General features: G+C 40.0%; 1 protein-coding gene across 1 annotated transcript in view; it reads left to right on the forward strand.

Annotated features, from left to right (window-relative positions):
• Positions 1 to 14,439, forward strand: part of LOC126455610 (nipped-B protein-like) — a 73,503-nt gene extending 59,064 nt beyond the window's left edge. The window contains exons 5-6 of the mRNA XM_050091371.1: positions 13,915 to 14,079; positions 14,303 to 14,439. Coding sequence (XP_049947328.1) covers positions 13,915 to 14,079; positions 14,303 to 14,305 — 168 coding nt within the window. The 3' untranslated portion in view covers positions 14,306 to 14,439. The remainder of the gene's footprint in view (positions 1 to 13,914; positions 14,080 to 14,302) is intronic.
• The last annotated feature ends 12,541 nt before the right edge of the window (positions 14,440 to 26,980 follow it).

Genomic DNA, 26,980 nt, shown 5'->3' on the forward strand with positions numbered 1-26,980 from the left:
GTGTTCCTGGATTAGCGCCATCTCCTGTCTTCTCATAAGATGACTGAAGATAGCATTTATCCCCATACTGTGCTGCAGGTTTATCTAACACTTCTAGCTACCAGCTAGCTTACATGGTTGCTTCTGATATCTTTAATTACCCTGACAGTAACATGCAAGAACCCAATATACAGTTTCAAGTCCCGTTCTTGCATTGCCTTCAGGAATTTCCCACCAGCTTTCACCACTATGGTTTGGCTGTCAGGTACAACCTTCCACTTGGTTACTCTCCAGTATTTGTTGAGACCTTGTATTTTTTCATCCTTACTTTCTCCAACAGAGCCTGTAGAGGAACATCCTTAAGAAGTTTTGGTACACAAATTGATATCTTCGCAGTCTTGAAGAGTTCCGCTATCTTGAACAGCAGCTTTGCCTCCTTCCACAGAGACATCTTTGGTGCCATCTCCTTCATCAATCCACTGGGGCCTAGAGTGTTGTGTCCCACCCCCACCCCTCAACCATCTCAAAGACAGGCACCCGAACTACTTAGCTCCTCTTCCTACAAGGTAATGTTGACCAGTGGATATCCCTTCTGGATAACTGTCATCCTAAAAATTGAGACTGCCATGCTACAGGTTTATTTCCCTATTTCGTGTAGTGCCTTTTTCTGGATCCAATTATCCTAAAAAATAGCAGTGCTACACTCCTCTCTTGTTCTTTTGCTTCCTGTGTGGGAGGTGGAAGTGGTCTGTTTACCCACTTCACTCTGTGGCAACCCTTTTTTAATTTGATGTCTTACACTGAAGTCCTTTTAATTCTATCCATTTATGCTTAGGAAACATTGTTTGCCTTCTCTCTCTTTATGTCCTCTGAGAAGTTTCCTCTTCTGGGCCCCAAACAGGGATTTGATCTTGAATTGGTCCGACTTCTCAGTAATATTTTTCCATTCTTGGACTAGTCTGTCAGCTGAGCCAGGACCAGAAATGGATTCCATTGGTTCAAACCCTGATGTTTGGGTTTTTGAGGTATCATCAAATCCCTCAATTTTTGTATTGTTTTTTGTGTACTCCATTTAGCTTCCAGCAAGAATTGGGGTTATATTACACCAACGCCAGAGACACCCCGTGCCATTGTAAAGCTAATTACTCACAGAGGTCAACCGGTTTCCCTGAGACTCTGCTCATGGCATATCTTTTCATGTTCCACTATGGGAATGGATGTGGGAAGAGAAAGGGCATTGTGGTACAACTTCATCGGTTCGTAAGCTGAGACCTCTCCGGCATGGGAGACCCTGCCAGTAGCTGCATTACTGTTAGCATAGGCCCCAGCTTCATACAAACACACAAACCTCTATGCCTGCACAGTTAGTGCTGTGATAAAGTGGTGTCCCCTGGAGGTGACTGTCATGATTTGTGAATGCTCCTACAAACTGCTTGGCCATGTGTTTTTCAGCAGCATACTCAGGCCCTCTTTGATTCTGTGCCATAACATCTATAGGCTCTTTTTGTCGCATGTGGTGGCTTCACCACACACTGGACTCTCATAGGCAGAGTGTGTATACAGTTCTGTAGCCCTAATCATTTATGTGTTGTCATTTCCCTAACCTGTGGAAAAAATTTCATTTTAATCACATGTTTCCTTGGTCTTGCAATTTTCACAAACAGTAGTGTATCAGGTCCCAATGAGAAGAGGTAAGGCCATCCACTCCACTGTCTCAGTTCTCCAACATGCCACAGTGATGCAGATCTCTTACATTCATCTTTCCATGATTTGTGAAGGTAGCTTCATCAGTAAAATTCCATGCATCTTCTGCAACCCAGTCAATCTGTTGGTGAGCACACACTTAATATGGACAGAAGCTGCTTGCATGCAAAATGTGAACAACACTGGGCTGACTTATTCCAGAGGCACTCACAGTTAAGTAAAGTAAGCATTGTCTTTGGATGTAATATTATGATCATGTGCAGCAGCTGCCAGAGCAACTACTATATTTGCTATTCTAATTGAAAGCTTGCTTCTTTCCCCTTTATAGTATTCCAGCATCATTCCAATAACAATTTTTTGCTCATTCACTGAATTGTCATTCTTGTTGGACACTGTCGTATCCTTTGTGAGTATCTCAACCGTTTTTGAACAATATTTCTGTGTTCTCTGTAAAGAAGTAGCATATGTAGTTTCTCTTTGTTTGTGAAAAGTACTTATTTTTTTCAGACTAACCAGTATTCGACACACGTGAACAACACCGACAGAATGAATGCTCCATTTTGTCTGTTCCCATTTTATACCAGTATTGCAGCAGGGCAACATTATTTTATGCTTAACCATGATGATCTATTTCCTTTTTTGAGGATGAAATCACGAATGTCTGCATAAGACAGCAATTGGGTTTCATCCTCAAAACAGATAAATCCTAAGTTCTAAACATTGTAATTCTCTGAAAGTAGCAAACAGATTTTTAGGAGTGAAATACCACTGAAGATTAGATCAGATTAGATTTACTTTTTGTTCCAATTGATCCATAGTGAGGAGATCCTCTGGGGTGTGGAACATGTCAGAAAACAAGAATACACAGTAAATACTTACAAAATAAGAACAGATATGCTATTGTGCCGTCCACAGATCCCAAATTAAGTTGTCCTTATGCATGTGGAATTGGTCAAAAATCAAAATCTTAAGCATATTTACATTTAAAAGGATGTAAAATTTGTCATCGTGTATTAAATGTTTAATACACTTATGTGCATACAATAATTCTTAGGCTATTATAGCCACACATCATCAAATAAAAAGTAAAATAAGATAAAAACACTCGGGACCTTTGCCTTTCGCGGGCAAGTGCTCTACCAACTGAGCTACCGAAGCACGACTCACGCCCGGTACTCACAGCTTTACTTCTGCCAGTACCTCGTCTCCTACCTTCCAAACTTTACAGAAGCTCTCCTGCGAAACTTGCAGAACTAGCACTCCTGAAAGAAAGGATATTGCGGAGACATGGCTTAGCCACAGCCTGGGGGATGTTTCCAGAATGAGATTTTCACTCTGCAGCGGAGTGTGCGCTGATATGAAACTTCCTGGCAGATTAAAACTGTGTGCCCGACCGAGACTCGAACTCGGGACCTTTGCCTTTCGCGGGCAAGTGCTCTACCAACTGAGCTACCGAAGCACGACTCACGCCCGGTACTCACAGCTTTACTTCTGCCAGTACCTCGTCTCCTACCTTCCAAACTTTGGAAGGTAGGAGACGAGGTACTGGCAGAAGTAAAGCTGTGAGTACCGGGCGTGAGTCGTGCTTCGGTAGCTCAGTTGGTAGAGCACTTGCCCGCGAAAGGCAAAGGTCCCGAGTTCGAGTCTCGGTCGGGCACACAGTTTTAATCTGCCAGGAAGTTTCATATCAGCGCACACTCCGCTGCAGAGTGAAAATCTCATTCTGGAAACATCCCCCAGGCTGTGGCTAAGCCATGTCTCCGCAATATCCTTTCTTTCAGGAGTGCTAGTTCTGCAAGTTTCGCAGGAGAGCTTCTGTAAAGTTTGGAAGGTAGGAGATGAGGTACTGGCAGAAGTAAAGCTGTGAGTACCGGGCGTGAGTCGTGCTTCGGTAGCTCAGTTGGTAGAGCACTTGCCCGCGAAAGGCAAAGGTCCCGAGTTCGAGTCTCGGTCGGGCACACAGTTTTAATCTGCCAGGAAGTTTCATATCAGCGCACACTCCGCTGCAGAGTGAAAATCTCATTCTGGAAGATAAAAACATTTTACAACACTTATTTACAGTGATCACATTACTGCACAAAATTTGTAGAGAAGTCAGATTGTATGCTATATCATATAATGCAATATTATTAATAAAATACACGTGTAAATCAGCTCTGCTAAGAAATTCATCAACGGAGCAGAAGGAGTTGGCCACCAATAAATCCTTTAGACTCTTCTCAAACTGATATTTATTGTTAGTTAAGCAACCAATCCCCCCTCCCCTCAGCCAGTTTATCCTACCCCTTCCTGTTGAGATGTAGGCCATGCCTATTGTAATCCCACATACTGAGAGAATCAATAAGAACCACACCAATATGTGACCCTACACACAACCGAAGCAGCTGTTCCAACTCCAAGTTAACTCTCCTGACAGAAGAGTTCAAATGAGGTCAGTCATGGCATCTCAGAACAGATATATTTTTTGAACTATGATACCAGCAACAGAAATTACTATAGTTCCATTTCAAAAAGCAAAGTTGGTAGCAATATCTTGATAATTAATATAGCTATGGGAAGAGGTTATGCCACCAATTTCTGTTTGTGTACTTCTCAGTGACCAGAGAGTTTTCTAAGTAGTTTTTGAAGTGGAAACAGAATTAAAATATCTTAAACAGTTCCAGAAATATTTTAGATGAACCGTTTAGCTGAAATGCACTGTAAAAGTTATCACTTAAAAGGTACTTTTCAACTACCTTTCCAGATAAGTTTGTTTTAGTAACCTCTTAAATCTCCCTGGGAAATTTATTGTTCAATTTTATTCATTGATAGAAATGCTAGTTTGAGTATTATGTTTATCCTATCTTGATGTTGGTTCTGTATAGATCTTGTTCCAGTATCATGGAAAGAGCTGTTTGTGGTATAGTCATACTTGCTGATATACGTAAATTAGTGGATCACTTCAATTTTTTCACTCCAGAGTTGCTATATTTTTGTAATAATATTTAAAAACTTGTTTCATGTATTGCCCCATTCGCAATGAATAAACATAATTGCATTAAATGTTGCCATAAAAAGTTATGGGCATACAATAACAATGAATTTTGACAATATTCTGAGTATTTCAGCTGCAAATCTTTTCAGATTGTTCTAGATATTCCAGCCTTACATTACACCTACAGTTATGCAAGGCTTCTACTCTTTTTTTTTTACCTCCTCCTTATAGGTCTTGTAAAAGGTGAGAAAAAGAGCGCAATGATATGTATTACAAAATCCAGAAATGCGGGCGCAATCCTTTTTCCATGCTGACAAATGTCTCTCATATGACTGGTAAACGAATATATGGAACTTGTAGTAACAGACTCCTACAGTTACATGGAGCTGTCACAGCTGTTAGAGATAGATCCCCACCTCCAGCCCTCACCATCAGTAGCACTGCAGTCTACAAAGTGTCTTTGCAAGAAGCACTCCGGGAAGAGGCCATGCACCCGGAACTCACGTCACATCACCTGGTGGGACCCTGTGACCTCCAACTGGCTGTAATCATGTGCCTGCTGTGCAGAGGACTCATTCTCTTGTGTACTAGCTTGATGGAATGTTACTGTATTGGCCACTGTCTGTTGAAGACTTTTGCTTTGATCATGGACTACGTATGAACTTTAATACTGGCCAGCTATCTTCTGTTTTGTGACATTGAACATATACGTTATTGTCTTTACTGTATGTAAAAAGCCAAATAAACTATGCTCATACCTGCAGACTTATACAGAACTGATCAATGTGAAGTTAGAATAATAAGAGAGGCCCATAATATTAAACTGGGGTACATAAACAGTTAAAAATAAAGTGGGCCTGGTTTTATGAGTGGGTGAGAGTTACGTTAAGTTGAAAAATTGATTAGGTCGTTAGGATGATTGGGTGCAGGCAAACAAAATTGTTCCCCCATTTTTTTGTTTTCATTCCCCTGTTGAGGCAGGATAGAAGCAGTAAGTAATTGCTTCAGCTGTTCTGACTATAAATATAACAAAATTGACACAGAAGCATTGAAATATTAACAAAATTCCTAGTGATTAATGAGACGCAATTTAAAATTCCCACCACAACGTAATATCTGTAATTGGTACTCTCATTCTAAAATGGCACAGCACACTACATTCTAACAACTTGCTTCATCTAGATTCTGCCATTGAAGATATAATCCATTTTGTCACAACTGTCCTCCATATCGTTGATACTTTCGAGTGCTACTATATCATTCAACAAATCACAGTTGCTTCATTTCACTTTCTTCCACTTATATGCCCACTTCCAACCTACCATGTGCAGTATCTTGAATCATTCTGCACCTAAATCTCCACCAAAAACACCATCAGATTCTGTGCTATTAGCACAACCCTCACAAATTTACATCAACACCTCACCCGTATCCAACTTTCACTTTCTTCTTGATGATATCATGATCTCATTTTGCCCGCATGGCTACCATGAACTAGTATCCTCCACCAAACCTACAGAAACACTATCATTCATCATCATCATCATCATCATCATCATCCAACATAACATCGATACCACAATGATCACCTTTGAAATAATAATCTCTACAACAAAGAAGAAAATTTGTCAAGAATGGACCATAGCTTATGTTATGACGGCAGTTATCCTTAAACCACTGGTATAGGCAGAATTATATTTGGGCCATTTGCACTCCTCAAACCCCCCCCCCCCCCCCCCCCCTGCGCAAAAAAAAACTTGATTATTGTACCTAGGTAAATTTTTTGCTGTAGAGAAGAAAGTTGAACACTGAAATTTCTTTCTGATTGAGAGTGCAAACTTAGGAATCTGTTAATACGACAGTAAGCTCTTGAACAACTGTTTCAGAAGACTAGTTTTCTGTTGTACAGTATGTTGTTGTTGTTGTGGTCTTCAGTCCTGAGACTGGTTTGATGCAGCTCTCCATGCTACTCTATCCTGTGCAAGCTTTTTCATCTCCCAGTACCTACTGCAACCTACATCCTTCTGAATCTGCTTAGTGTATTCATCTCTTGGTCTCCCTCTACGATTTTTACCCTCCACGCTGCCCTCCAATACTAAATTGGTGATCCCTTGATGCCTCAGAACATGTCCTACCAACCGATCCCTTCTTCTGGTCAAGTTGTGCCACAAACTTCTCTTCTCCCCAATCCTATTCAATACTTCCTCATTAGTTATGTGATCTACCCATCTAATCTTCAGCATTCTTCTGTAGCACCACATATCGAAAGCTTCTACTCTCTTCTTGTCCAAACTATTTATCGTCCATGTTTCACTTCCATACATGGCTACACTCCATACGAATACTTTCAGAAATGACTTCCTGACACTTAAATCAATACTGGATGTTAACAAATTTCTCTTCTTCAGAAACGCTTTCCTTGCCATTGCCAGCCTACATTTTATGTCCTCTCTACTTCGACCATCATCAGTTATTTTGCTCCCCAAATAGCAAAACTCCTTTACTACTTTAAGTGCCTCATTTCCTAATCTAATTCCCTCAGCATCACCCGACTTAATTAGACTACATTCCATTATCCTTGTTTTGCTTTTGTTGATGTTCATCTTATATCCTCCTTTCAAGACACTGTCCATTCCATTCAACTGCTCTTCCAAGTCCTTTGCTGTCTCTGACAGAATTACAATGTCATCGGCGAACCTCAAAGTTTTTATTTCTTCTCCATGAATTTTAATACCTACTCCGAATTTTTCTTTTGTTTCCTTTACTGCTTGCTCAATATACAGATTGAACAACATCGGGGAGAGGCTACAACCCTGTCTTACTCCCTTCCCAACCACTGCTTCCCTTTCATGTCCCTCGACTCTTATAACTGCCATCTGGTTTCTGTACAAATTGTAAATAGCCTTTCGCTCCCTGTAATTTACCCCTGCCATCTTTAGAATTTGAAAGAGAGTATTCCAGTCAACATTGTCAAAAGCTTTCTCTAAGTCTACAAATGCTAGAAACATAGGTTTGCCTTTCCTTAATCTTTCTTCTAAGATAAGTCGTAAGGTCAGTATTGCCTCACGTGTTCCAGTGTTTCTACGGAATCCAAACTGATCTTCCCCGAGGTTGGCTTCTACTAGTTTTTCCATTCGTCTGTAAAGAATTCGTGTTAGTATTTTGCAGCTGTGACTTATTAAGCTGATAGTTCGGTAATTTTCACATCTGTCAACACCTGCTTTCTTTGGGATTGGAATTATTATATTCTTCTTGAAGTCTGAGGGTATTTCGCCTGTTTCATACATCTTGCTCACCAGATGGTAGAGTTTTGTCAGGACTGGCTCTCCCACGGCCGTCAGTAGTTCCAATGGAATATTGTCTACTCCGGGGGCCTTCTTTCGACTCAGGTCTTTCAGTGCTCTGTCAAACTCTTCGCGCAGTATCATATCTCCCATTTCATCTTCATCTACATCCTCTTCCATTTCCATAATATTGTCCTCAAGTACATCGCCCTTGTATAGACCCTCTATATACTCCTTCCACCTTTCTGCTTTCCCTTCTTTGCTTAGAACTGGGTTTCCATCTGAGCTCTTGATATTCATACAAGTCGTTCTCTTATCTCCAAAGGTCTCTTTAATTTTCTTGTAGGCGGTATCTATCTTACCACTAGTGAGATAGGCCTCTACATCCTTACATTTGTCCTCTAGCCATCCCTGCTTAGCCATTTTGCACTTCCTGTCGATCTCATTTTTGAGACGTTTGTATTCCTTTTTGCCTGCTTCATGTACTGCATTTTTATATTTTCTCCTTGCATCAATCAAATTCAATATTTCTTCTGTTACCCAAGGATTTCTACTAGCCCTCGTCTTTTTACCTACTTGATCCTCTGCTGCCTTCACTACTTCATCCCTCAAAGCTACCCATTCTTCTTCTACTGTATTTATTTCCCCCATTCCTGTCAATTGCTCCCTTATGCTCTCCCTGAATCTCTGTACAACCTCTGGTTCTTTTAGTTTATCCAGGTCCCATCTCCTTAAATTCCCACCTTTTTGCAGTTTCTTCAGTTTTAATCTACAGGTCATAACCAATAGATTGTGGTCAGAGTCCACATCTGCCCCTGGAAATGTCTTACAATTTAAAACCTGGTTCCTAAATCTCTGTCTTACCATTATATAATCTATCTGATACCTTTTAGTATCTCCAGGGTTCTTCCATGTATACAACCTTCTTTCATGATTCTTAAACCAAGTGTTAGTTATGATTATGTTGTGCTCTGTGCAAAATTCGACCAGGCGGCTTCCTCTTTCATTTCTGTCCCCCAATCCATATTCACCTACTATGTTTCCTTCTCTCCCTTTTCCTACACTCGAATTCCAGTCACCCATGACTATTAAATTTTCGTCTCCTTTCACAATCTGAATAATTTCTTTTATTTCATCATACATTTCTTCAATTTCTTCGTCATCTGCAGAGCTAGTTGGCATATAAACTTGTACTACTGTAGTAGGCGTGGGCTTCGTATCTATCTTGGCCACAATAATGCGTTCACTATGCTGTTTGTAGTAGCTTACCCGCATTCCTATTTTCCTATTCATTATTAAACCTACTCCTGCATTACCCCTATTTGATTTTGTGTTTATAACCCTGTAGTCACCTGACCAGAAGTCTTGTTCCTCCTGCCACCGAACTTCACTAATTCCCACTATATCTAACTTTAACCTATCCATTTCCCTTTTTAAATTTTCTAACCTACCTGCCCGATTAAGGGATCTGACATTCCACGCTCCGATCCGTAGAACGCCAGTTTTCTTTCTCCTGATAACGACATCCTCTTGAGTAGTCCCCGCCCGGAGATCCGAATGGGGGACTATTTTACCTCCGGAATATTTTACCCAAGAGGACGCCATCATCATGTAATCATACAGTAAAGCTGCATGCCCTCGGGAAAAATTACGGCTGTAGTTTCCCCTTGCTTTCAGCCGTTCGCAGTACCAGCACAGCAAGGCCGTTTTGGTTATTGTTACAAGGCCAGATCAGTCAATCATCCAGACTGTTGCCCTTTCAACTACTGAAAAGGCTGCTGCCCCTCTTCAGGAACCACACGTTTGTCTGGCCTCTCAACAGATACCCCTCCGTTGTGGTTGCACCTACGGTACGGCTATCTGTATCGCTGAGGCACGCAAGCCTCCCCACCAACGGCAAGGTCCATGGTTCATGGGGGGGCTGTACAGTATGTTGCAATTAATTTTCTTTATTTAAACTGTACAGTATGTTGCAATTAATTTTCTTTATTTTTTATGTACAAATTCTTTAGTATTTCTTTTATAAATGTATGTAAAATTTCATCTTCTACTGCAATGCAAACATTCCTTTTAATGCAATCAAAATATGTATATTTTATTGTACCATTCTGTCATTGGAAAACAAATAAGTTTACATTATTTAAAAATACTAATGATATTTTCATTGCAGATATGTTTCTTATGTAAGAAATCCAAGGGAAAACCATTTAATATGCAAATAATCAGCAACTTAAACTTTAACCTTAAAACTGATTAATTTTTGTCCTATTCCTTCACAGCTTATAAGACTATATTGAAGACATTTTGAAGATGGTTAATTATTTCCTATCTTTAAACAACTTCTAATTCCTCCTTTAATAAAGTTACACAAACTATCATAAAAGAGAAAAATTCAAAAATTTTGTATATTAAATAATGTCTGATATTTATTAGCTTGTGTGTGTTTTTAAGATTTCTTAAATTGGAAGTAAACCTAGCATGCTTTAAGTGATAACATTCTGTATAATATCAGCTTAATACATAATGGCAGTAATTTCATTAGAAAGGAAGGAATTAGTGGTGTACTTGGTGTAGTTTTTGGTGTAAAATATCAGGCTGCATATGCAGTGACCTTTTATGAAGTTATCATAAAACAGATAAAATCAGTTATGGTGACTTTTATTCTAAGGATTAAGTTGATTGGCTTGCAACTTTTCATGATATCCATGCAGTACCTGACACTCACTCTGTATACAGTGTGGATGGGTCCATCCCTTACAAAATAATTTACAAAGAGCATTCCAACACAACAATATTTTAACTACTTTCTTTCAAAGAAAATTGCTACAGTGGTTCCTGAGTGCACTCTGAATAATGTATTTAGTGGTCAGGTGGGTGATGAAAAAAAAGATATTTATGTGGATTCCTCTTGTGGTTAAATTTGCAATCACAACTCAATTAAACACTTGATAGAACAAGTTCATACAGGAGCTCAACATCTCCTATATGAATAAGAAGTGACCTTTTTTAGAGATAACAGTATGGACAACAAATTAAAACTGATAATTCTGCATGAGTACCAAGATCTGATATTGTTCACATTGTTCACTGAGGTTCATTCCCTGGTTCAATACCAATTATACTTCATAGACCGGTATATTTTCAAAATAAAACAAGTTAACATGAAATTGTTTGATATTAGTCCCACTCCATCACAACAAATGGCCCACTGCAAAACTTTTATTATTAAAAGAATGGATGGAAATTTAAAAAATTAGTAATTCAAACTGGACTTCCAACACTGATTAGCAACCTCAAAAACTTTAGAATCTACTTATGTGTAATTTAAATTAACTTTTTTTTTACTTTATTACATCAGGTGGATTTTATACCCTGTATGACTCCCATTCTGCTACACTTCTACCTTTACTTATTTGCACTATACTAAATAACATTTCTACAATTTTATTGTACTAAAATTATATTTCGTGCTACAGAAAAAAGGTTCCTGTTTCACTTTAAATTAAATTTTGGAATGTGAAACAGGTTGAAATGTTATGCAAATGTCCCATAGTCACTTGAAATGGATCCTTTCTAGGTCTCTTTTGAGACAAATATTGAAATACACTACTGGCCATTAAAATTGCTACACCACGAAGATGACGTGCTACAGACGCGAAATTTAACCAAGAGGAAGAAGATGCTGTGTTATGCAAATGATTAGCTATTCAGAGCATTCACACAAGGTTGGCGCCAGTGGCGACACCTATAATGTGCTGACATGAGGAAAGTTTCTAACAGATTTCTCATACACAAACAGCAGCCTGGTGAAACGTTGTTGTGATGCCTCGTGTAAGGAGGAGAAATGCGTACCATCACGTTTCCGACTTGGATAAAGGTCGGATTGTAGCCTAACACAATTGCGGTTTATCGTATCGCGACAATGCTGCTTGCGTTGGTCGAGATCCAATGACTGTTGGCAGAATATGGAATCGGTGGGTTCAGGAGGGTAATACGGAACGCCGTGCTGGATCCGAACGGCCTCATATCACTAGCAGTTGATATGACAGGCATTATATCCGCATGGCTGTAACGGCTTGTGCAGCCACATCTCGATCCCTGAGTCAACAGATGGGGACGTTCGCAAGACAACAACCATCTGCTTAAACAGTACGACGACATTTGCAGCAGCATGGACTATCAGCTCGGAGACCATGGCTGCGGTTAGCCTTGACGCTGCATCACAGACAGGAGCGCCTGCGATGTTGTACTCAACAACGAACCTGTGTGCACGAATGGCAAAACATCAATTTTTCGGATGAATCCAGGTTCTGTTTACAGCATCATGATGGTCGCATCCGTGTTTGGTAACATCGTGGTGAACACACATTGGAAGTGTGTATTAGTCTTCGCCATACTGGCGTACCACCCGGCGTGATGGTAACCTCTTGTTCACATTGACGGCACTTTGAACAGTGGACGTTACATTTCAGATGTGTTGCGATACATGGCTCTACTCTTCATTCGACCCCTGCGAAACCCTACATTTTACCAGGATAATGCATGACCGCATGTTGCAGGTCCTGTACAGGCCTTTCTGGATACGGAAAATGTTCAACTGCTGCCCTGGCCAGCACATCCTCCAGATCTCTCACCATTTGAAAATGTCTGATCAATGGTGGCCGAACAACTGGCTCGTCACATACTCTTGATGAACTGTGGTATCGTGTTGAAGCTGCATGGGCCATCCAACGCCATCTCTCTGTTTGACTCAATGCCCAGGCATATGAAGGCCATTATTACGGTCAGAGGTGGTTGTTCTGGGTACTGATTTCTCAGGATCTATGCAACCAAATTGCGTGAAAATGTAATCACATGTCAGTTCTAGTATAATATATTTGTCCAATGAATACCCATTTATCATCTGCATTTCATCTTGGTGCAGCAATTTTAATGGCCAGTAGTGTATTAAAAAGAGTTTATTTCCTTTTGCACGCCTTAAACCTGGTGTTGTATGTTGTTGCCTTAAACCTGGTGTTGTATGTTGTTGCACATATATTTTGACAGCATGTGAGTAATGACTGTTGTAAAAAATATTTTAAATGTTGATAAAAATGATTTCTTGTGGATGATTATTTTCCTTGATCAGTAGTGCGCTCTATTAATTTGTTGCATATCTCATTCTTCTTCTGTTTCTTTTGACATCCCTTCAGATTACAATTGTTGTTGACGTGGTCTTCAGTCCTGAGACTGGTTTGATGCAGCTCTCCATGCTACTCTATCCTTTGCAAGCTTCTTCATCTCCTAGTACCTACTGCAGCCTACATCCTTCTGAATCTGCTTAGTGTATTCATCTCTTGGTCTCCCTCTACGATTTTTACCCTCCACGCTGCCCTCCAATACTAAATTGGTGATCCCTCAATGTCTCAGAACATGTCCTACCAACCGATCCCTTCTTCTAGTCAAGTTGTGCCACAAGCTCCTCTTCTCGCCAATTCTATCCAATATCTCCTCATTAGCTATGTGATCTACCCATCTAATCTTCAGCATTCTTCTGTAGCACCACATTTCGAAAGCTTCTATTCTCTTCTTGTCTAAACTATTTGTCATCCACGTTTCACTTCCATACATGTCTACACTCCATACAAATACTTTAAGAAACAGATTACAGTACTAATTTAATTTCTCCAAACTAGTTTTGTGAAGACAAGCAATGTTGATGCTAAACACAAATTGATCAAAATGCTAAAAAATTTGAATAGAAATACATCTTAATATGGAGGGTACTGGCTATCAGTGTGTTAAAGCATGTCTAAGTATGATTCAAAATGTTTAAATCAGTTCTGTTATTTTGGGCAGTGAATTATGCATTTAAACAATGGAATTATTCTGAGCATAGAATTCCAATAAATGCTGTAGTGATTTCAGTTTAGTAATTTTGGCGTTACATAATTTCTATGGTTTCATAATTTTGAAATGTTCTTGTCTTGGCAGAGTAATGTACCTAAGAGTGCCCCAAGTAGGAAGGATTCACACAAACGGAAAAAATTAAATTGCAAGAAAAAAATAGGAAAGAAACAAAGAAGGACATCAGAAGATGAAACTGAAGAAGAGAATCATAGCAGTTTTGATGACATATCTGATGGATCATATGATATGGTAAATATGAAGTTTTAACTGTCTTACATTAACAATTTATTAATATTCTGTGTTTGAGTAAAATCAAAGTGTATATGGCATAAAACAGATCATTCTCAATTGCATATGTGTCAGTAATAAATAAACCTTGTGAATTAGTAGCAGTTATTAGCAGTTTCAAATCTGTTGTACACTAGATTGTTGTGGAAACTTATGTTTCATTCTGATTTGTTTTTCTTTATAGTGATGTTTCTGCTTGTGATATTGCTTCCAAATCTTATGCTACATGCCAAAGAAAAACTGCAAAGATCACATAATACAGGTGGAGCAGAAACTGCTTGGAAATTAATACTACATTTATTAGTTTCACATTATTAAGAAATATGTATACAAATTAAGTTATTTACTAAATATTATGTAGTGAGTGTTACTGTTATTTATTTTGAAATAATGGGCACCCTTTCAATTAACAGAATTGCTTTTCTTAATTGTATTTAATATTGGTAATGATATGAGTAATGGTAATTATTCACTGTCTAGTAAAGGTGCTGAGCAAATGAAATGCATATAAAAAATAAGTTAAACAATGTAACAAACCAAAGTTGCATCATCTTCATAGAGCAAATGTTAGCCCTTGCCGCCGCCCCCCCCCCCCCCCCCCCCCCCCACATACACACACACTCTGAAGAAGAAATAATGTTCAAAATCTGAGCTGTGTATGTGCCTATCAGCTGTCCATGTCCACTACAGAGAAAGTTGTTGTGCCTACTTATTTTACTGTTTTTAGTCTATATTGTTGTATTTCTATGTTGTTAAATGCTGTATAGTTTATATAGAGTTTATAAATGTTTAACTTGTTGCTGTTAACTTTTTATGTTAATATACAGAGAACAGTTGTTACTTGTTATGTTTAGTCGATAATTGTTTATCTGTTGTCAGTATAGAATGTAATTGGCATTGTGCATGTAACAGTGCAGTTGCTTCACATGTGTCTTACCTCAGTAATAAAAAAAATATTAAAATATTCATATATGTGCAGTACTAAATAAGTCTTATCAATTTCATTTATCACCATTTCATGTTGTAAACAAGTTATTAAACAGAAGGTCTATGGTTATGTTACTAGAGAGAACAACAAAGTATTGTACAGCAGTAATGATTGAGAGTTTTACTATGATCACTCCCATGTAGATATTAATGGTCATACAAAGAAATTTGAGTGTACTTTGCACCAGTTATTGCACTCACTTTTTACATATGCTTCCTTCAGCAATTGGACGAATTTTCTCAGCTGATATTCTAATGTAATATATGGAAATAGGAAGACGCTCAGAATTTCATTGGGGAATGATGAATAAAAATTTAAAAGTAAACAAACATTTTTTACTGCTGTCTCCCTCCCCCCTGCTCCTCCTCCTTCCTCTGCCTCTCTTTCCTTTCCTTTCTTGTCCTTAATTTGTTGTTACATATTCTATTCTGTTGTTTCTATACATGTTATGAAAGACTTGTGAATAAACTGCTGAATACTTACTTCTAGTTCTGCACTATTACTTTAGCAGTACATAACAATATCTTTAGCACATGAGAATTGCCATCATAATCTTACTTAATATGATTTTATTGTTATGGGCATTCTTCATAGGAGCAAGTTAAGTACACACACAAAGATAACAAAATGTGTCTTACAATTAATGAGATATTCGGGGCTATTTTTCTGTGGGCAGACAGAGAAAGGAAAATCTGCGAACCAGAGCTGCTCGACACAGAATAAAACATCTCACCAATGCTCATGTAGAAATCATAGCAATGCTCAAGCACTGGTGAAATTGGAAGTTTTCCTGCCATTCATTACGGACATGGCTGACCGCATAGAAAAATCTTAAAAAGGCAGAACATCGCAGTAATCTACAAATCCATACAGAAGATACAAGATCACCCAAAATCGACCAAGGATGCATGCCAACCGCTGGAAAATGCTGGAATTTCAGGATTCCATATAGTTGGGAGGTGTACTTGGGTACTACAAAAAGAACGGTCAAAGATGAGTAGAAGAGCTCAAGGGCAATTGCGGAAGAGGGGAAATTGACAGATTAGCTGTTATGGAACGTGCTTTGCAGCCAGGAGACCAGCACATTCATTTTGATAGGACTCGAGTACTGGCAAACACAAGCGGATACCATAAAAGGCTACACAGAGAGGCCATAGAGATTGTCAAGCACCTCAGGAATTTCAGTAGGAAGGAAGAGGGTGTGAAATTGAATGACATTTGGATTCTGATGCTGAAGAATATGTGTGCCATTCTTCCACCAGGGGATGATAGCAACAGCAGATGATGGGAGTCAACAATGGCCAATTGCGCCCGCTTATTTAAAATGTGATGTCGTGCAGAAGCTCACAGAAGCAGAATTTTGTTGCCAGTAGCAAACTGTGAATCAGACCTTCAAAATATCCTTCACAGATGGAGGTGAAATCCATTTGACCATGGCATAATAGCCTGGAACATTTTATTAATTGTAACGTTTCAGCCTTGAAAGTTTACATTTTACAAAATGTATCTTCTAAGCACTTATATTTTTTAGTTCCAAGCATCCGTGGTGCAAGTGTATTTCCTGAATGTAGAATGTGTGAGATTATTATAGTAATAACCAGAGCCAAGCCATGCATTGTGCCACATTTACCTGCCTGATACTGGCTGCGGCTGACCACTTCATCATGTTGCCAGCACCGTGAGTAGTCGAGCTCAGCTGTACTTCCACAGGTTAGGGAAATGACAACACATAAATGATTAGGGCTACCGAACTGTGTACACACTCTGCCTATGAGAGTCCAGTATGGTGTGAAGCCACCACATGCGACAGAAAGAACCTGTAGATGTCATGGCACAGACTCAAAGAGGGCCTGAGTATGCTGCAGAAAAATGATGAATCTAACACAAAAAAGTGCTTACTGTAACATGGAAGTTATTGAATTCAAAGCAAATGGTTTAATAGCCCTAATGCTTTTTAATGCTCTACATTTCGCCTGTACCTCATCAAAAGCACCGATGAGGCTTTCACATGGTGGGTAGTTCTAGTATGCAATATTAAAGTATTTTACACTTGAAACTATCTGGCGGATTAAAACTGTGTGCCGGACCAAGACTCGAACTCGGGACCTTTGCATTTCACGGGCAAGTGCTCTATCGACTGAACTACCCAAGCACGACTCACGCTCCGTCCTCACAGCTTTAATTCCACCAGTACCTCGTCTCCTACCTTCCAAACTCCACAGAGGCTCTCCTGCGAACCTTGCAGAACTAGCACCCCTGGAAGAAAGGATATTGCGGAGACATGGCTTAGCCACAGCCTGGGGGATGTTTCTAAGAATTTCATTCTATCTTACACTTTTCTCTTAATCTGAAAGTTTTCATTGTCAAACTGACTGGCTAAACCCTTCCTTGGAATTCGTTGAGGAGAATCCATGTGCTTTGCATGTGACATAACTTTTAATCAGGAGCCACAGAAGGTAAAGACAGTTTCAGATTACTTTCACTGTGAAGTTTGTTTCTGGATTTATTTTTTATATGTGTGTAAGAAGAAAAAGTCTTTTCGCACAGATATGAGTGTGAGACAGGTAATAAACTTGTTACCACTTTATTGGATAGTGTAGGAAACTCAGTCTTTACGCTTAACTAGAAACTCATGGGTGACATAGATTTATTTTCTATAACTTGGTCACAGGAAGTTTCAAACTGCTGATCCTTTCAATTTACATTTCATGTGGATTCAAAAATAGTCTTTTCCCAGTGATTGCGAATCCAGTCATTATTACTAGATAGACCAGGAAAATATTGTTTAAATTTTTTCCAAATCTGTTCATATCTTACTTAATTTTATTATTGACATTTTCGTCCAAACTAATTTGAATTTCTTCTAGGAAATCGTGAATGGTATCAAAACACTCAATTTGATCAGAATATAGACAGATTTCCCAAACTGCACAGTTTTTAATGAACGATTTATATGGTCTTACACATTACACAGGTTTGTGTTTGATCCGTGAAGTAATGAATTTCAACTGTTGATTTTTAACAACATTTCTGTCAAATAAGCTAGTCGGGAGCCAGGCTTTGCCTAGGGAAAGGTATACCTGGTGGGAAAAAGATAGATGTCAAACAATATGAGAAAAATTCTGCTGTGATATAACCATCTTCCATCCGTTTTAGTCAATAAAAAATTTTGAATTCTTAGATTAGTATTATAAAAATTTGCTAATTAGTAGGCTTGTAGGATGACCATTAATAAAATAACTATTTTCACTGCATCATAAGATGTAGAGGTTTTTCACACTCACACAACAATAAGTTGATTTAATAATTCCAAGCAACAGTGGAGATTTGAGCAACCGTATCGTTGCTGATGTTACAGCCCTCAGCTATTTTAATATAAGACCAGAGGTGAAGCACTGTGTCAGTAAATACTGCACAAATTAAAAACCTGTTTGCCAACAGACCACAGAGATTTCGTTTTGCACCTACAGCAATATGATGCCTGTTGGGCGCGTGACTTAATGAGCTGCACAGATGTCCAGGCCAACTCGGGTTCTGGCGGGGCACCACTTGGTCTGGCAGGCCCTGGTGCGGCTGACCAGACAGTGCGAGTCGAAGCTTGCCCGACAGTCGAGGCTACAGTCCCAGGTGGGCACACAGACTCGGTGCACGCCTCTGGTAATAACCAAGTGTAACTGGTTATTAGGCTTACAATCTAAATTATATGTAAACAGGCACATGAAAAGTGAGGCCCATGTGCTCAGATGATTTTAGTAATAATAGACATACTTTCAAATTATGAGGCTTACTCTCTGACACACATATAAAGCATTCTGCTAAAAAGTGAGATACCAATGCTACATAGTAACTTCATATAGAAACTCTTAAAAGTAAACACAGTACACAAAATATTACACACTGTCCACAAGTTCCTATAAATAACAGAGAGAGCTCTCCAAGAGATAAAAAATTTATATATTTTTTTTCGTTTCGGTCAGGTCCCCAGTGACTGATTTGATATGAACTGGAAGATTTTTGATATCTTTTTGAAGCCCATGTTTACATCTCGGATCATGTTCATGATATGCATCATTTATTTTGTAAATTGTGCAATTTATATTGACAAAGCACGTAAGTGAAAAAATGTATTGGTATGGCACCCGTTTCAATACATTTCAGCAAGAGCATCAAGGGAGGACTCTACTCCTAATTCTGATGATACTCTCTTGTGCCATAAAGACTATTTGCTTGTGAATGGTTTTTACCCAGAATATGTGTTATGATGACAATGAATGAATCGGTGCCAATGTAAGTGACTGGTGGCCAATGCTAAATAAAAACATACAAATCTCTTCTTTGCATATACAGCAGGTTTGTCAGTGAAGTTTATAAGGAACTGGCTGCATGGTCTGTGCCTACAACGACTAAAATAATTAGAAGTCGTTGGTTAAAAATAGTATATTGTACTTAACTGGTGGTACAGGAATCTTCATAGTCAGGAGGAATATAATTACAAACAGAGAGCTATAGAGGCATCACATAGGCCATACTTTAACTAAGCACCTTGTTAGAGGTTGCTTCCCATCAGCTGAAGGTTATACTTTGACATTCCAAGCAAGAGTGGCCGAGCGCATGCTAGAGACTTGTTGCAAGCCGCGGAGTGGCGCTAGTGGCTCTAGTCTCGACTCGTGGGTCCTGTGATACTAGTACAGACCACAGTCGATAACTGCAACCCCTAACAAGTGTTGTATCAAACGTTGATACCTCAATATGATTCCATGTAAAATTTTTGATAGCATTCTACAAATTGAGCAAAGCAGCAATGCTAAAAATCACATAAAAGCAGTCTCGATTGTATTTTCAGATTTTTTTAATTTTTAGCTGTCCATTTTTCAGGTGTTTCCCTGCCATTACGGCTACAGGTGGAGCGAGATCTGTAGAAGTAAGGGTGTCACTCACTTCTTCCTTACAGACAGGATGGTGGAGAAAAGCCTGAAGATGGTCTGAGGAAAGGGCCCAAACCGGTTGCTACCGAATAAAAACCTGAAAACACAACTGAGACTGTTTTTACTTGATTTTTATGATTACACATTTCATAAGTGAATGGAGATATTCAAGTTATGCAGCCAGGATTGTTTCCAAATCATAAATAGATGTAACTGAGTGAATGAAAAATGCTGCTGAATCTAGAGTTTTATGTAGTTTAAGGATGTTAACAGACCAGGTAAGGTAGCTATTAATATGTAATCCCATGAACTTGGAGAACTCAGCTGTCAATGTTTCTTTGTCAATATATTTTATTATAATATCTATGTGTTTCTTATGTGCTGTGCAAAACTGAATGAAATGAATCTTGTTAACATTGAGGGACAGACCATTTTATATGAACCAATCTAGTACTGCTTTAAACACAGTGGTAGCAGTGTTCTGTAGATTGCAAGTGGGTAATTTGTCAGTCATAATGGTTGTGTCATCTGCAAATAAGGTGAAGTGTGCTTTTTGGTTACTCCATGGAAGGTCATTGAAGGAAGGAAGATAGGGTTTAACGTCCTGTCAACTTCGAGGTCATTAAAAATGGGGAAGGTCACTGAAGGAGATTGAGAATCATAAGGGATCAAGCACTGAGCCCTGTGATACTCCACATTTCACTGTGCCCCAGTCAGAACAGACAGGTGCCATTCAACACTACCTTGTGATTTCTGTCATCTAGATATAATTTGATCCACATCCATTTCTTACCATTCAGGCCATAGTGCTCAATCGTCCCTAGTAGAATTTTGTGATCTTCCCAGTTGAATGCTTTGGATAGATAACAAAAGATTTGAACTGTTGACATTTTATTGTTTATGAATTCTAGGAGTGGGTTAACAAACAAGAAAATGGCCTGTTCAGTTGAAATACCCTTTTCGAATCCACACTGACTGTTATTAAGCATATTTTGTTTATTAAGATGATTGATAATCAGATTGTTCATAATCTTCTCCAGAATTTTGGAAAGACTTGTTAGCAAAGAAATTTGCTGGTATTTGCCAATTTTGTCAATTGGTTTGACAGTTGCAGATGTGGTTGATTCAGAGGCTCATTAGATATGTGACAGAGAACTTTAAAAATACACTTACAGCAGTGCTTCATTACTTTGATATATTGCTCACACCAGCACCATTTTTGTTTTTCATTTGTCTGATCACACCTCAATCTCATGTGTTGTGGTATGGATATGTGCATCTAGCCAATTTTGTTCTGCACTGACTTTTTTAGAAGGTTTATGGCTTCACCCATACGCTCTTTACTATCAGTTTGATCAGCTACAGTCAAAAAATGGTTGTTGAAGATATAGACAAATTCATATTCGTGTATCATGCTTTCATTATGACATACTTCAATAATTTCTGTATAAATTGTCTTTATTTTGTTATTTGTGCTGTCAATTTCAGTTGTAATGAAGATAATCTCGAATTTTTAATCATATTCTTTAGGATGCTGCGGTATAATTTATATTGCTCCCCATCCCAAAGCTGTATTAGAATTTCTGTCTTGAGTGTGAAGAACTCTCGTTGTTTTAGTTGCACAGTGAGCCACATACTCCTGCCAATGCTTTTTGACATTCTCTTAGGGAATAAAGCTTCAAATGAGACAGCAAATTCATTGAGGAACAGGTAAAATTTGTTATTGACATTTTTAGCCTGATATAATATGCCCCATTCCAACTGCTGCAAATGCCTGTTGAGAGTTTACATATTTTCACTGTGGACTGCTTAAAGGATCTATTTATATAACAACTCTTGTTGTATTTTCAACAGCTGGCCATTATGTTCAGAAGAATAATTAAAATTTGTCTTACACATAATATTATGTTATAAAAATTGTAATAAAAATATTGTCAGCTGGGCTTGTGCAGTGCATTGTCATTTTTGTGGGACAGTTGACAACTGCCATCAGTTTAAAAGAGCTCATTACAGTCTTTTAATCTGTTATACATTATCATTCCACCTTTCTCCTATGTATCTCTAGTGCAGTAAACTGCTGAGTTGTACTTATTTAGTTGGATCTGGTCAGTCCTTTCCTTCATATGATGTTCATTAAAACATATGTGCATTATCTACTGCATAACTTGCATTTGTGCAGACAGACAGCTCGTCAGGTTTGTTTCTTAGACCCATAACATCCTGGTGAAATATACAAAGTTGGTCATTTTCTCTCATGGCACCATTAGTATTAAGCATGTATTTTTCACAGCTCATAAGGAACAATCCATTTTAGAGGAGGCAGAGCTGTTGAAAAGGTCCACACTCTGACTCAGGCTGCATCATGTTACTAGCTAGTTGTTTCACATTTTGATAAAAATGCTAGATTCAGGTTTGATTTTGACTGTTGTAAATTGCAATTAGAGCTTATAAGTCGTGCACTTATAGTTACCTGAGTTGCAATGGTCCTGGTACTGATGTCAGATACAAAAAAACCTGTAGAGTTGAGCACTTCGTGATTATTGTGCTTTTGCTTGCCTGCGATGCTGTTAATGATGGTGGAGGCACATCATATGATGAATGGTCTTTAACTGTTGAAGGTAGTGGAGGGACAAATCCTGATGATGGTTCTTGGGCTACTGTCAGCTAACACAGTTCCCTTTTTTTCCCTAGGAACTGATACACACATTCAAATGGGCCATCTGCTCATATGTTTGAAAAAAGAATGAAATACTGTATAGTGATAGATTCTCTGTTTTGTGGATATGTTATGAATACTCTGGAGAGTATTACAGCAGGTAGAGCAAACAAGGAAATCGATTCTGCAGATAGTACTTTGATCTCATTCACAAAGCAAATTTGAAGATACAGGCAAGCAAAAGAACTGAATTGCTGGTGTATTCACTCATTTACATTATGTAAACCTCATAATGAAAGAGAAACTTCAGTGATGTGGAATGACATAAATTGTACATTAAAAGGCAGAAGCACCCAATGCAGTACACTCCTGTAAAGTATACTTAACAACAAATTGTAACAAATCTACTCAGATTGTTAAGTATTGGAATTAGTAGTAGTAGTAGTAGTTTATTCATCCTGAGACAATGTACACTGCATGGATTTCATCAATATATATATATATAAAAACAAAGAAGTTGTGACTTACCAAACGAAAGCACTGGCAGGTTGATAGACACACAAACATACACACAAAATTCTAGCTTTCGCAACCAACGGCTGCTTCATCAGGAAAGAGGGAAGGAGAGGGAAAGACGAAAGGATGTGGGTTTTAAGGGAGAGGGTAAGGAGTCATTCCAATCCCGGGGGCGGAAAGACTTACCTTAGGGGGGAAAAAAGGACAGGTATACACTCGCATACACACACATATCCATCCGCACATACACAGACACAAGCAGACATTTGCTTGACTGGCCTATATATATATAAAGATGATGTGACTTACCAAACGAAAGTGCTGGCAGGTCGATAGACACACAAACATACACACAAAATTCTAGCTACATATTCAAAGGCAAAGAGTTTGGGCAGATATGTCAGTCGAGGCAGAAGTGCAGAGGCAAAGATGTTGTTGAATGACAGGTGAGGTATGAGTGGCCGCAACTTGAAATTAGCAGAGATTGAGGCCTGGTGGATAACGGGAAGAGAAGATATATTGAAGAGCAAGTTCCCATCTCCAGAGTTCGGATAGGTTGGTGTTAGTGGGAAGTATCCAGATAACCCGGATGGTGTAACACTGTGCCAAGATGTGCTGCCCATGCACCAAGGCATGTTTAGCCACAGGGTGATCCTCATTACCAACAAACACTGTCTGCCTGTGTCCATTCATGTGAATGGACAGTTTGTTGCTGGTCATTCCCACATAGAATGCGTCACAGTGTAGGCAGGTCAGTTGGTAAATCACGTGGGTGCTTTCACACGTGGCTCTGCCTTTGATCGTGTACACCTTCCGGGTTACAGGACTGGAGTAGGTGGTGGTGGGAGGGTGCATGGGACAGGTTTTACACCGGGGGTGGTTACAAGGGTAGGAGCCAGAGGTTAGGGAAGGTGGTTTGGGGATTTCTTAGGGATAAACTAATAGGTTACGAAGGTTAGGTGGACGGCATAAAGACACTCTTGGTGGAGTGGGGAGGATTTCATGAAGGATGGATAACCTTCGTAACCTCTTAGTTCATCCCTATGAAATCCCCAAACCACCTTCCCTACCCTCTGGCTCCTACCCTTGTAACCGCCCCCAGTGTAAAACCTGTCCTATGCACCCTCCCACCACCACCTACTCCAGTCCTGTAACCCGGAAGGTGTACATGATCAAAGGCAGAGCCACGTGTGAAAGTACCCACGTGATTTACCAACTGACCTGCCTACACTGTGATGCATTCTATGTGGGAATGACCAGCAACAAACTGTCCATTCGTATGAATGGACACAGGCAGACAGTGTTTGTTGGTAATGAGGATCACCCTGTGGCTAAACATGCCTTGGTGCACGGCCAGCACATCTTGGCACAGTGTTACACCGTCTGGGTTATCTGGATACTTCCCACTAACACCAACCTATCCGAACTCCGGAGATGGGAACTTGCTCTTCAATATATCCTCTCTTCCAGTTATCCACCAGGCCTCAATCTCCGCTAATTTCAAGTTGCCGCCACTCATACCTCACCTGTCATTCAACAACATCTTTGCCTCTGCACTTCCGCCTCGACTGACATCTCTGCCCAAACTCTTTGTCTTTAAATATGTCTGCTTGTGTCTGTATATGTGTGGATGGATATGTGTGTGTGTGCGAGTGTATACCGGTCCTTTTTTTCCCCCTAAGGTAAGTCTTTCCGCTCCCGGGATTGGAATGACTCCTTACCCTCTCCCTTAAAACCCACATCCTTTCATCTTTCCCTCTCCTTCCCTCTTTCCTGACGAAGCAGCTGTTGCTTGCGAAAGCTAGAATTTTGTGTGTATGTTTGTGTTTGTTTGTGTGTCTATTGACCTGCCAGCGCTTTCGTTTGGTAAGTCACATCATCTTTGTTTTTAGATATATTTTTCCCACATGGAATGTTTCCCTCTATTATATATACACTCCTGGAAATTGAAATAAGAACACCGTGAATTCATTGTCCCAGGAAGGGGAAACTTTATTGACACATTCCTGGGGTCAGATACATCACATGATCACACTGACAGAACCACAGGCACATAGACACAGGCAACAGAGCATGTACAATGTCGGCACTAGTACAGTGTATATCCACCTTTCGCAGCAATGCAGGCTGCTATTCTCCCATGGAGACGATCGTAGAGATGCTGGATGTAGTCCTGTGGAACGGCTTGCCATGCCATTTCCACCTGGTGCCTCAGTTGGACCAGCGTTCGTGCTGGACGTGCAGACCGCGTGAGATGACGTTTCATCCAGTCCCAAACATGCTCAATGGGGGACAGATCCGGAGATCTTGCTGGCCAGGTAGTTGACTTACACCTTCTAGAGCACGTTGGGTGGCACGAGATACATGCGGACGTGCATTGTCCTGTTGGAACAGCATGTTCCCTTGCCGGTCTAGGAATCGTAGAACGATGGGTTCGATGACGGTTTGGATGTACCGTGCACTATTCAGTGTCCCCTCGACGATCACCAGTGGTGTACGGCCAGTGTAGGAGATCGCTCCCCACACCATGATGCCGGGTGTTGGCCCTGTGTGCCTCGGTCGTATGCAGTCCTGATTGTGGCGCTCACCTGCACGGTGCCAAACACGCATACGAGCATCATTGGCACCAAGGCAGAAGCGACTCTCATCGCTGAAGACGACACGTCTCCATTCGTCCCTCCATTCACGCCTGTCGCGACACCACTGGAGGCGGGCTGCACGATGTTGGGGCGTGAGCGGAAGACGGCCTAACGGTGTGCGGGACCGTAGCCCAGCTTCATGGAGACGGTTGCGAATGGTCCTCGCCGATACCCCAGGAGCAACAGTGTCCCTAATTTGCTGGGAAGTGGCGGTGCGGTCCCCTACGGCACTGCGTAGGATCCTACGGTCTTGGCGTGCATCTGTGCGTCGCTGCGGTCCGGTCCCAGGTCGACGGGCACGTGCACCTTCCGCCGACCACTGGCGACAACATCGATGTACTGTGGAGACCTCACGCCCCACGTGTTGAGCAATTCGGCAGTACGTCCACCCGGCCTCCCACATGCCCACTATACGCCCTCGCTCAAAGTCCGTCAACTGCACATACGGTTCACGTCCACGCTGTTGCGGCATGCTACCAGTGTTAAAGACTGCGATGGAGCTCCGTATGCCACGGCAAACTGGCTGACACTGACGGCGGCGGTGCACAAATGCTGCGCAGCTAGCGCCATTCGACGGCCAACACCGCGGTTCCTGGTGTGTCCGCTGTGCCGTGCGTGTGATCATTGCTTGTACAGCCCTCTTGCAGTGTCCGGAGCAAGTATGGTGGGTCTGACACACTGGTGTCAATGTGTTCTTTTTTCCATTTCCAGGAGTGTATATATTGATATTTAGATACAACACATAATAATTCTAACACTTTTGTACGTATTATTTATTTAGATCATAGCAACAGTAAGATAAAAATTACTATTGGCACAGAGTACATAAATTTAATTGTTTTGTATGAAGCTATTCCAGGTATTCATTGACACTATAATAGCAGTTGGTCATTAAAAATTTGAATATTGCTTCTTTAAATGACGACAATTTTTTTATTTCTTTTATCTTTACCGGTAATTTGTTATACAATCTACTTCCTTGTATATTTGTTTGTTTCTGCACCAAAGCCTTGTTAACTCCTTTAATATGAATGTCATTGCACTTTCTTGTGTTATAAGTATGTAGATCCGAGTTGGATTGGAAATTGTCAATATTTCTTTTTACATTAATTACGCTTTTTTGTATATAGAGTCACGG

Source organism: Schistocerca serialis, chromosome 2 (assembly GCF_023864345.2).
Source record: "Schistocerca serialis cubense isolate TAMUIC-IGC-003099 chromosome 2, iqSchSeri2.2, whole genome shotgun sequence".
In the NCBI taxonomy this organism is placed as follows: Eukaryota; Metazoa; Arthropoda; class Insecta; order Orthoptera; family Acrididae; genus Schistocerca; species Schistocerca serialis.